This window comes from Ochotona curzoniae, unplaced genomic scaffold, assembly GCF_017591425.1.
Source record: "Ochotona curzoniae isolate NIBS_2020 unplaced genomic scaffold, NIBS_Ocur_1.0 scaffold_2683, whole genome shotgun sequence".
Classification (NCBI taxonomy): domain Eukaryota; kingdom Metazoa; phylum Chordata; class Mammalia; order Lagomorpha; family Ochotonidae; genus Ochotona; species Ochotona curzoniae.
This window is the reverse complement of record NW_024467100.1, coordinates 2162637-2175535: the sequence shown is the minus strand read 5'-3', so window position 1 is coordinate 2175535 and position 12899 is coordinate 2162637. Positions and strand designations below refer to the sequence as shown.

Genomic DNA, 12899 nt, shown 5'->3' with positions numbered 1-12899 from the left:
ACTTAGATTACCACCAAGAAATACCAGCAGCTGCTGCTCCACAAACCTGCACCCCAGAATGAATCCCGTAAAGGAGATCAGAACCTGCTTTGCAACTCAGAGCTCAGCCCAGCTATCAGTAGCTAGCCTGAAAATCTTAGGCCTGAAGCAGTCACTCCACTCAACCCAGAGGTCTTTGAATGTTTACATGTCTATGGTTGTATTCCATGGAATTGTTGCATAGTTGGTTATGCAGTTACTAAGAAGAAACACTCAAGACTTACAAAGAAAGTTGCCAGAATATCCAGAACTGCCTTGCCTTGGAGCAAGGCTGTGCACACAGCTGTCCCTCTGGGAAGGAAGACCCAGAAGGGGTAGAAGGCCCCAGTCCCCCACTGCATCAGCACTCACCTGAGTCTGAGGCTGCTGGGCTCACCAGGCTGAGCAGCTCCCGCTCTTTCTCATAGTCCCCTTTGCAGAGCAGCTGTCCCTCCTTCAAGACAAACTCGTCTCCCTTCTGTAGCTGTCGCTCACAGACGCAGCAGCAGAAGCAGCTCAGGTGGTACACACTCTTCTGGGCCCGCATAACAAACTCATTGGGTGCAATGGCCTCGAAGCAGCCCCCGCACTTGACAGCAAACAGCCTGGCAGGAGAGCACAAAGGGAAGACTTACATTGTAAGATTTGGCTTCAGTTGGGTCTCCCCTTAGGTCAGTATTAAAAGGAAATGTTATTAAAAGGATTAGTGGTGTGGCACAGCCAGTTAAACCTCTGCCTGCAGTGCCGGCATGCTCTATGGGCACTGGCTGGAGTCACAGCGGCTCCATTTCTTATCTAGCTACCTGCTAATGCACCTGGGGAAGGAGGAGAAGAAAGTCCAAATTCTTGGGCCCCTGCGCCCACAGGGAAAACAGGAAAATGTTCCTGGCCCTTGAGTTTAGCCTGGCCCAGCCTTAACTGTGCTCACTTTTAGGAAGTAAACCAGCAGGAAGAAAATTATTCCTGTCTGTTTTTCTGCCTTTCAAATGAGATGTAAATTAAAATAAAAATAAATAAATAACTAAATATGGTCTTTAATATCAGGAATGAATAAACTTGGCCTAAAACACACATTGAACCCAGGCTATTTATTCCCTGGGGAAGTCGAACTGCAGCATGTAGGTGAATTATTCTCACAAGGGCTTAAGAAAAGAATACTAAAGAAGAGTATCTGAACCCATTCTCAGAGTGGACTTTGTTTGGCCTGTGGCGCTGTCCTGCCACGGTTGGTCCACACAGAGTATTTGGAATTGCTGGGAGAACCTACAACTTAAATCAACAATAACAGTTTTGAAAGTGGCCAGGCCTACTCCCACCAGCAGGCAAAAGGGTGATCCCCAAGTGTGCATGTTTCACAAGCTTCCCAGATGTGAGAGTCTGGAAATGGTGGATGTGATAAGACTGAGTGATAAGGTCATGTGTTCTATGCTCCATATAATAGTGACGATCAATGTCATCTGCCACCAAGTCAACGCAGAACCCAGTTGCTATTATCATTGGTTCATGCTGTATCTATCTGTTGAAATATCGCACTAGACACTAGAAGATATGTAGGTCCTTGTGTTAATGCAAACTTCAAAAGGATTAAAAATATAAGGTGAGAATTGGCTAAGGGGTTGACTTTTTTTGTCTATAACGTAATACTGGATTTCTTTTTAACATCTCGGAAAATGTGGTAGATACTGAGATTGATCATTGCCTTTCCTATGTGTTTCTATAAAAGTTTACATATTTTATACATGTTTTATAGCATACGGTAATAATGTTGTACATTGGTGGTAGTGAATTTACACACACACACATCCTAAAATATAACTGAAATCGTTAAAAGAATGTTTTCATATACAAGCTTCATATAATGTTTATATAATCAAAAAATAACATCATCATATTGATCAATAATCTGTATTCATGGAGTTAAATGTTCATGTTACTTAGAGCAAGCTATAAATTCAATGTAATGCCTACTGAAACATCAATCATATTCTTTGCAGAATAAGGAAGAATGATCCTAAGATGCATTTGGAACCACAAAATACCCAGAATAGCCAAAGCAATCCTGAATGGAAAAAAAAATCAAGCTACAGGCATCACATTACTTGATTTCAAAGCATACTAAAAAGCTGTAGTAATTAAAACAGCATGGTAGTGGCACAAAAACTGACACAGAGATCAATGGGACAGAATAGAGAGCCCAGAAATTAATCCATGCATATACAGCCAACTGATTTTTGACAAAGGTGCCAAGAATATAAATTGGTAAAAGACATTTTTTCAATAAATAGTGCTGGCACAACTGCACATACACATGTAGAAGAATGAAATTACATCCCTATCTCTCACCATATGCAAAAATCAACTCAAGATGCATCAAAGATCAGAATAAAAGATCTGAAACTATGAAATTGTCAGAAGAAAGCACAGGATAAATGCTTCAAGACATTGGTGGAGGCAGCAAATTCTTGGACAAGACCCCAAAAGCACAAGCAACAAAATCAAAACTAGACAAATAAGAAGTATGTCAAACTCAGAAACTTCCACATAGCAAAGAAAATAATCAAAAGAGTGAACACACATGCAATAGAATGGGAGAGAGTATTTGCAGTTTGACAGAGGATTAATATTTGGAACACATCAGGAACTCAAAAGTTCAACAACAAAAAGTCAATCCAGTTAAGAAATGGGCAATATATTTCAATAGACAGTTCTCAAAAGAAAACATACAGAAATACAAAAGACGCACAAAAAACATGCTCAGTATCCCTAGACATCAGGGAAATGTAAATCAGCCCACCCTGCCAGAACGGCTTCTGTTGAAGAGACAGAAAAGCAACAAACTCAGGTGAGGACGCAGAGAAAGCAGAATGCTTGTATTTTGCTATTGGGAAGATAAATGAGTGCATCCACTTTTGGAAACAATTTGGAAATTTCTTTCAAAGTTCAAAATAACACTGCCATATGGCTCGATAATCCCACTACTAGATAAATATCCAAAATACATGAACATGTTGTTATCAAAGAGATTCCCTCACCACAATATTGATAGCAGCGCTATTCACAACAGTCAAAATACAGACTCAACCTGAGTGCCCAATATCAGATCGATGCATTTAAGACACCCATGAATTACATAAATACCTACATGCACACAATGAAATAGATTTAGCTATAAAAAACGAAATCCTGTCATGCAATGATTTATACAAACTGGATGGAAGTAAAGGACATTAAGTAAAAACAAGTAAGACACAGAAATAAAAAATAGTATATGTTGTTTCTCACGTATAGAAAGCAAGAAAAACCTCAGTATGAGCATAGAATACTGATTATTAGACTGTGGGGTGAGAGATGTTAGTGAAAGCTTGGATGGAAGTGGAGCCAGAGAGATGAAAAGAGCAGCTGAGAAATGACCAGAGCCAGCACTCACAGAGAGGATATCTTGCACAGAGCTTAAGTCCCTGCTTGGAACGCCTGACGCCCTATTACAGTGCCTGCTTGAATCCCTTCCACTTTGGACTGCAAATGTGTACCCTGAGAGACCGTAGGGGATGAGGGCCAAGTGCTTATGTCTTTGCCATCCAAGTGGAAGGCCAGGATGGAGCTCGAGGCTCTCAGCTTCAACTAAGACACAATGGCCCAGTCCTTCTGGCTATTTTACCATCTGCAGAGTGAACAGCACGTGGAAGTCTCTCTCTCTCTCTCTCTCTCTCTCTCTCTCTCTCTCTTTCTCTGTGTGTGTGTGTCTACCTTTTAAATAAAATGAAAATAAGTAAAATTTTACCAAAAGAGAATCAGCACTCACATGGCAGCAGAGAGAGGAGGGCAAGAACCACATCCGGGAGAATTGAGAGATGGGGAACATGAGGGAGGCTCGAAGGGGTTCAGAGGCTCAGAGCTGATAAAACCGGGGCTCCTATAAACAACACTCCTCATTCCTCTCTCTGGGTTTGCATATGAGATTGTAGCCTACGGGAGAGCCCTTCACTCTCTCATCTCTCTAAACCCAAGCCATGACACAACGGCTCCTTCTCCTTGAATCCTTCGCCAGCCTTGAGCAAGTGCTCCTGCTTTGAATGCCTCTATCATGAGCTGACTGTGCGGCTCACTTGGCAGATATCAGGAGACAGCCTGAGACTTTTCATCAAAAGGCAATATCGGGGCCCGGCGCGGTGGCGCAAGTGGTTAAGTCCTCGCCTTGCATGCCCAGGATCCCATATGGGCGCCGGTTCTATCCCGGCAGCCCCACTTCCCTTCCAGCTCCCTGCCTGTGGCCTGGGAAAGCAGTTGAGGACGGCCCAAAGCTTTGGGACCCTGCTCCCGCGTGGGAGACCCGGAAGAGGCTCCTGGCTTCGGATCGGCATAGCATCGGCCGTTGTGCTCACTTGGGGAGTGACTCATCGGACGGAAGATCTTCCTCTCTGTCTCTCCTCTCTGTATATCCGCCTTCCCAATGAAAAAATAATAAAAATAAATCTTTAAAAAAAAAAAGGCAATATCGGCTGGAGGGGCCTGAGTTCTGCTGCCAGCTCTGCAGATAACTGTGTGTGCAAATCTTCAAGCAGGCTGCGTCCTGTTTACACTTCCTTTTCTTTGGCTGTTGTTTCTCTGGGCAGAGACTGGGACTGTGGCACAGTAGGTAAAACTTCCACCTGTGATGGCAGAGTCCCATATGGGTACCAGTTCATGTTCCTGTTGCTCCACTTCTGATCCAGCTTCCTGCTAATAGGCCTGGCAAAATAAAGGAATATTTCCTCTGGATCCACTTGGAGAGATCCGGAAGAAGCTCTGGGCTCCTAGTTTCAGAAGGCCCAGCTCCAACACCTGTGGTCATTTGGGTAATGAAAAAGGAAATTGGATCTTTCTCCCTCTCTCTCTCCCTCTCTCTCTGCTTCTTTTTATCTCTTTCTGTAACTGCGACTTTCAGATAAATAAACCTTAAAGAGTAAAAAGAAATGCTGGGCCAGACCCATCTCTCGTAGAGCTGAAACTTCTATAATTATTGCCTCCTATTGAGGACTTGAAGTATTATCTTAATTCTTTCATTATTTTTAATTTCTCCATGTTCATAACATTGTTTTCAACAACTCATATTTCAAGAAACCAATGCCTCTAGACTATTATGCAGTGCACAGCCTCTTATGTATGGTAGGGACTTAGCAAAATTTGATTTCATTTCACATATGGTTCTAACTTGCTCATCCTCCTTTTATAAAAATCAATTTTGCCTATTTTAAAATGTGTATGTACTTATTTCAGAGGCTGGGATACACACAGAAAGAAAAGCAGCGAGTGTTCCCATACACTGCTCCACTCCCACAGCTGCCTGCTGCAGCTGGGGCTGGGCCAAGGCCAGGCAGGGCCAGGAACCAGGAATTCAATCCAGATCTCCCATGTGGGTGGCAGGGACCCAACAACCTGAGTCACTGCCGGCTGCCTCACAGGATCTGCATTGGCAGGAAGTTAGAACTGAGAGCCAAAGCTGGAAGTAAAACGCAGGCTCTCTGATATGTCAGCATCTTAACCCTTAGCCCAAACGCCTACCTTTGTTAGCACTGGAGCTAACAGATTAACAGGAGCATAATAAATGTCTTCCAAACCACCCCAGTCAATAATCGTCCAGGGTGGAGTATGAAATCTCTAATTTTAAATCTGTCTTTGTTTTCTAAGTTTCCTGATGATACCATAACTACATTTGTCAAGGCTCTGACCTAAACACAGAGATAATATACCCTACACATATTTCTTGGATTTGTTCATTATAGCATTTGTTATATTGTTTCCAATGTAAGAGTTGTTTTCTCTGTTCAAGTAGCAACATAATAGGCAGAGAAAATGATCTCAGAAACTCTCTGTTTGTAACCATATACCAAAGAAGTCAACAGAGGTGGGTAAAAAAGCCAGCGGTGGAAGGGAAAGAATGGCAAGGAGAACTAGAGCAGCCAGAGTGAACACACAGAACCCCACATCACTCTGCCGCTCCTCACACAGACAGACACAAGCTGATTGAGGGCAGAGCCAAGGAGCAGATGCCAGCTTGCTCTGCTAGCGAGCCCCACCCTGGCAGGCATTAAGGAAACAAGAACAACTGAAGAGTATTTTCCTATAGTCAAGCCAGCTACCACGACAACCTAAGTGTGGCCAATCCCTTCTCAAAACTTCTTCTCACAGGCATCTACTCATTCATTGGGTTTTTTGGTTTGTTTTACCTGAGGTCTCTTATTTCATCAGAAGCATTTACAGTGCACCCTATATCATTCTGTCCCCTGACAGGGAAGAGAGGGACATAAATCACGACACCAGTAGCACCCATATATAAATAAACAAGTCTATGCTGAGTACCTGCTGTATGCCAGGCATTACCACAGGCATCCAAGGACAACAGACAGATCTCCAAATCCACACAACACATGCCCTTGGGGACCGCGAATAAACAAAACAAAAGTTAACAGATGAATAATATCTTTCCTCTGGGACTTACCTTTAGTAAACAACATAGGAACAATACAAAGCAATGTCCCATTTATAAAGCTATGAGAATAATTAAAATATTTGATTAAATATTTGATCACACATGTATGACTAAAGTGTGTTTATCTTGGAAGCATCCTGGAAAATGGGAAGCGTTTTTAGGGTGGAGCAAAGAGGAAGCTAAGGAGGATTTCCCAAGGAGGCATTACACACAGATTGGCTACAGAAAGAGGGAAGACACAGCTGGGAGAGGAGAATGAGGCCACCTCCCACGAATCCACAGGGGAACCGGCATCCATTCCGCGGGGATGGAAGTGCAGGTGCTGTCTCTGCCAACATGGGTCTTCAGTCACCACTCTGCTCCTTCCTGCTCTTGGCCATCAGGATCAGCTCCAAAACACTCATCTCAAGATGCACACCCCTGCCCTTCAACTTGAGAAGCTGGGGTGGAACTGAGGAGTAGTTCAAGGCGTGGCTCTGTCATCACCCACAAGCTATGCCAGAGCCCCCAAAACACAACTCCAGGGACCCATAGCTCTCCTTTCCTCTTTCTTCCTCCAGCTGCTCAGCGTGATTTTTCTTTCCATGTCTGCACCTCTGGGCACACTAGCCCCTTGAATATTTGCCTTTACTCCCTTCCCCCATTTGGATGCTGTGCATCAGGCAGAAAATCCACCCGGTTTACGCCTGGGCCCCCTGTCCCTAGTCACTGTTTGCCAACCTGAGCAAACTAATCAATGCTTTTCCAGGAGCTGGTCAAAGGCCTTTTGTCCCCAAGCCCTCCTTCTCCTCCCCTTGCCCTGGAATGGACTGTTAAACAGACTCAAGGCAAACGCTCCCAGGGAGTCAACAAGCACTTGAGAATCCGCAGCAGCAGGTGGTAGCATCTGTGCTTGTCTAACTTCTACTCTGCTAATCTCCTCCTCTTTTGCTTCCCTTCTTAATTTCAACCCCCCACTCCAAAAATTTCCCTTACGTTGGAGAAGGGAGGGTTGAAGTGAACACAAAAAGAAAGCCCATCATATTGACTCAAGAGTGGCAAGAGGAAGTGGCAGGAGTTATTCGGACTCAATGGTCATGGTCACAGGAGATTACAAACTGGGGGATGAAGGGGTAGTCTCATTTCTCTCCATTCTCTCCATCAGTCCTGCTTCCAACCAGCTCATCCTCTCCTTGCTATCTTGGCTCTCGGTACCTTCACTGACCCCAGGGCATTCAAGGGAAACAGGCACATGCGGTCTACCACCACCTGTGTGCCAGATGTGTACACAGCTGTATAAGTACCACTGTGGACCCAGCTGCAGACTGCACACTTCCCACAAGTTGTTTTCTCTAAGGGTCAAACCAGCAGAGAAAATGATTTGTTCCAATGTGCAGGTCATAATTAAAGCACAGCCTGTCTCTTCCCGATGCTCTGGACAGCATCCCTCATGATCACTTCTCCCTCCGAATGCTAATGAGACCTCACTCTGGGTTAGGAGAATGGCAGACATGCTGTGCCCCTGAAAGTTGGGCAAGGTTTCCAGAAGCATCTAGCTCATCTAGGCATTTACAACAGGGCTCAACTTCCCTCGTCATTATAAATTCTCCTGTAGTTGGCATTGTGGTGTGGTAGTTGAAGCCACTGTTTGCAATGCCAGCATCCAATATGGGCACAATGGTTTGAGTGCCAGTCCCTTTGATTCTGATCCAGCTCCCTTCTAAGATGATGGCCCAAGTATTTAAGCCTTGCCTCCCATTTAGGAGACCCACATGGAGTTGCAGGATCTGGGCTGTAGCCTGACCCAGCTTTGGCTGTTGTGGCCATTTAAGAGGAGGCAGCAGTGGATGGTTGATTTCCCCTTCTGTGTTGCTTTGTCCTTCAAATAAGTAAAATTGTGTGTGTGTGTGTGTGTGTGTGTGTGTGTGTGTGTGTGTGTGTGTGTTCTCCTGTTCATAAGGCTCTTACGTGATCTTTTATCTCTTCTTTTCATCTAATTCTCACCTGTAGCTGGGAATAACAGTGTCTCCCTCATGGAACAGCACTGAGTGCAGTGCTTGTCCCAGAGACAAAGCATTCAGTGCTATCCTTTTCATGGGGGCAGGACAGGGGACCACACTGGTGAGTCCTTAACAAATAAGCTATGTGCTTGGGAATTCGTGGTCTGCAGCAGCTTCAAGAACACTGCCACAGAACGATGCGTTTCAGATATGGAGAAATAGGTGAGAATGGCACAGGGAAATATCCCTACCCCTGGCTTGGGCTAGCCTCAGAATCTTGAATGTCCTCTTTTTCTTTTGCATGTCTTCCTTTCCTCTTCCTTCCCCACCCCTTTCCCTGCTTCCTTTCCCACTCACTCTACCAGGCAGAGACAAAGGAGGGCCAAGACACCATGCAATGCTTGCTTATATGTTTTCTGGAACAGCCAGAAGCTACAGGATGTACACCAGGTTCAGGGGCGAGAGCCTGGGCTCCCTTCTGAGCACTCTGACTTGGTGCACATCCCTTTTTCTCTTGCAGCCTCCATTGGCACAGACTTGAAACCAGATTGACACTTTCAGTCCTGTATTAGTGAAGGTTACGTGAGAACCTGTGTATAGAGCCACTGCCTTTTCCCGGGCTTCAGTTTCTCAATGGGGAATTGCTGTCCTAGCTTTCAGCAACACGGGAAGAATCTCTCTTTAGTTCCCGTGTCTGCTCACTTACACTTTCAACCCTAAAGCAACCCACACTGCCTGGAGTTAAATCCAGGTCTCCAGGAAGTGTTTCAGTATGACACAGCCTTGCTACAGGAACTCTTCAAAGTCTTTGCCCAAACTAATATCATTCCACGTATATAGAAAGTACATTAAGCCTAAAGAACATAGATGAGAACACATACACCCTCCATCAGACTGTCAACATACGTGTGTGTGTATGTGTGTATCAGAGTACTTTAAAAATAATGAAAATGGAATTAGAAGTTCATTTTAGTACCAAAAATTCTAAAGACAAATACACGAGGGAGCCTCGAAAAGTTCATGGCACACTCAAATTACAAAAAAATATACATGAATTTCAAAATTACTTTGTACCAAAATAAATCTCTTTTAATTCTATTTTCACTGATTTCATTCGTATTACAGTATATGCATGTATGCATGTTTGTATATATGTGTAATTCCAGAAAAGTATACATACTACACACAAATATGTGTGTCTATTTCGATATTTCTACAAAAGTAAAAGTTGGAAGACAGCATTTTACTTCTAAATCATGTCTGAAATCCAATAGCTTGGATAATTTCTTAGTTCATTCCCATTTTTATGTAATTTTTTTTGTTGCAGGGTTGCAATGTCTCATTTATAACAGAGGAGACAAGAATGTCTCCAAGACAAAAATGAAGGTTTGACACTTGAGAAACAACTACGGCACCAGCAAGGAGGCACAGAACTGGGCAAAGCACAGCACACCCAACAAAGTAAGAAGTACATCAGCAGGTGACAACACGCCAGCACGCGCCTGGGCGTCTGGGATCTGATGCTTACTGTGCGATCTTCGGAAGTCACCCACCCTTCCGAATACTGGCATCGTCATAAACACAATACATTTAGGTCTCCAAAATCACATTACTGCAAAGCAAAAAAGACACTTGCAGAGGACAAGAAAAGGAAAATTAATTTTTATGGAATACCCACTCACTGCTGGAAGCTGTGGCATTTCTTTTATTTATCATTTCACCAAAATTTTGGACTAACAATAAATATGAAAGGATGAACTTCATGCAAGAGTAGCATATGAAAAATCATACTTATGTTTCAAAATCTTTTGCTGCAAAATAAGTGTTCTTTTTTCATTCATTTTTTACAGACACGTTGATGTGCCCTCATGGAACTATTTTACAAATTCAGAATTATGCATATTTCAGCTTAGCTGGGCTCACAATGCCTCAGCATAAGTAGGAGATACTCTGGAGGGGATGGGGTAGAGTCCTAATTATTTTCCCATTTTTCTCTGCCATTTCCTTTTTAACACTATCTTCATAGGAGACACCAGTGGCAAGATTGAGAAGCTGTGATGGGAACCTCTGCTCGTGAGAGGGTTTCTGGATGGGTTCATGATTTCAGGGGTGTTCCTAAGACTCTGCCGCCCACAGGCAGGTAGGCGAAAGGCAAGCGTGATAAAATAAGCTGGTTTCTTAGCCTTGAGGCTGCTCAGCTCACAGACTCCAAGAATCCAAAGGAATTCCTGAAAGAGGCCTATCCTCTGTGACTCCTTGCCCTAGCACCATCATGCAAGAGTCTACTTTGATCTCTAAAGAATGGGAAACAAGAAAGTTCTTACTAGAAAGTTCTTACCATCCACTGGGGAATCTGGTGGGTCATTGTTTTCAAGATGTAGGCTAACATACAGGCCAGCAGGGATGGGGATCTTGAGGAATTTCTTTTCAAAAAACCCACCTAGAGACACTGTGTTAGGCAAAGGGATGCACAAAGAGGCAATATGGTGGGACGCACACGTAAATCCTTATTTCATTACTTCTTAGCTGTGTCACCTTGGTCAGAACCAGCAGTCTTAGTTTATTCATCTACAAAATGGGAACAATGATGGATTTCATTCACAGAGTTTCAACATGAATGAACTTAACTGACACATGAAGACTGCTAGCACTGTGCTTGACATCATAAATCCTCAATTAAATCATTACCACTATTACATGATGACAGTGGCAGAGAAGACCGCTCGATATGAAATATGAGACAGAAACAAGTCCTTTAACACACAATCAATAATAATGTCATAGGCTGAAAGAAAGCGAAGGATTGGGCAAGTAAATCAGCACGTAGGCCATGAATGATACAAGAGTGTCAGAGGTCAGAGTGGTGCTGGCTGCAGATAGAAGGCAGGCTAGAGAGTCTAAGGGAACCAGGAACACCTCCTAGGTCTGAGTTATCACCTGTTATGGTGAGCTCTGGAGAGGATTTGCATGCAGAGGATCCAACCAGGATTTATCTAACTGTAATGCTTAACTTTAGGATTTAACATGACCAGGTAAAGGAATATGTAGATACCTGGTAAAGCATACCTGGTATATCTGTGAGAGTGTTTTTGAAGGAGATTTGCCTTTTAATCAGTGGAAGATTTGCCCTCAGTCATGTGATGGGCACCACCCAGAGTGGATGGACAACACCAGTGCTCATGGGCACCACCAATATGGACAGGCACCCAAAGTTATGGACACCATACAGTGTGATGGGCAGCACCAGTGTGGATGGGCACCACCCAGTGTGATGGGCACCACCCAGTGTGATGGGCATCACCCAGTGTGATGGGCACCACCCAGTGTGATGGGCACCACTCAGTGTGATGGGCAGCACCAGTGTGGATGGGCACCACCCAGTGTGATGGGCACCACCCAGTGTGATGGGCACCACCCAGTAGCTTCTCCAGCCTTTAGGCTCTGGGACTATCCCTTCAGGTTCTCAGGCCTCTGGCCTTGAACTGAGAGCTACATTACTGGTGCGATCTCTCAGTCGCTTGATAGATTAAGCAAACAATAAATCTCTTCTTATAAGTCTCTATACTTTCTGTTCTCTTTCTATGGAGAATCCTAACACATCCAACTAATTATTCTGGCATGTTTTTAAACAGATCTGTTTATCTGTTTATTTTGATTGGATAGTTAGGTCTAAAGAAAGGAGAGACAGAAGGATCTTCTATCCACTGGTCCTTTCCCCAAGTGGCCACAATGGCCAGAGCTGAGCCTACCCAAAGCCAGGAGCTTCTGCTCCAAAGAGGGTTCCAAAGCTTTGGGTCATTCCAGGCCACAAACAGGGAACTGGATGGCAAGTGGAGCAGCTGGGACACAAATTGGCACTCGCATGGAATCCCAGCAGTTGCAAGGGGAGGATTTAGCCACTAGGTTCTTACGCCAGATCCTCTGGCATGGTTGGTTGAAATTTCTTCCTATTTTGTATATCAAAGTAAAAACCAAGAGGTGAACTGAAGTATAACTTTCTTATGTAACCTCAAAGCTTTTGAGGGTTTTAGGACTCAAAAGGGCTGAGCAAGGAGCAAGGGAAATTCCATTACAACACTCCATACAATTCCTGAACAAGTAGTATGTTTGGGTGACCTTGACCCAGTGTCCCCCAGACCGTAAGAGGAGCTTCTTTGCTGGGTAGATTATTTTTGGTTGACAGTTGTTTTGTTTCAGGACTTGGAAGATCTTTGTCCATTCTCTCCTTGCTTGTAGGGTCTCTTCGGAGAAGTCAGCAGTGATTCTGATGGGTTTTCCCCTGTATGTGATCTTTTCTCTACTTCGTACTTGTCTCAGGATTCCTTCTTTGTCTTCATTGGAGTAGAACTTGAGCACCGTGTGTCTGGGTGAAGATCTCTTTGGATCATGTCTGTTGGGAGTTCTCTGTCCATCCTGTATGCGGGGTGGATTCG

The 12899-nt window shown here is 44.0% G+C and overlaps 1 protein-coding gene across 1 annotated transcript in view; it reads right to left on the bottom strand.

Moving 5' to 3' along the window:
* Positions 1 to 12899, bottom strand: part of LMX1A (LIM homeobox transcription factor 1 alpha) — a 157144-nt gene that overhangs the window by 45728 nt on the left and 98517 nt on the right. The window contains exon 3 of the mRNA XM_041003355.1: positions 391 to 623. Coding sequence (XP_040859289.1) covers positions 391 to 623 — 233 coding nt within the window. The remainder of the gene's footprint in view (positions 1 to 390; positions 624 to 12899) is intronic.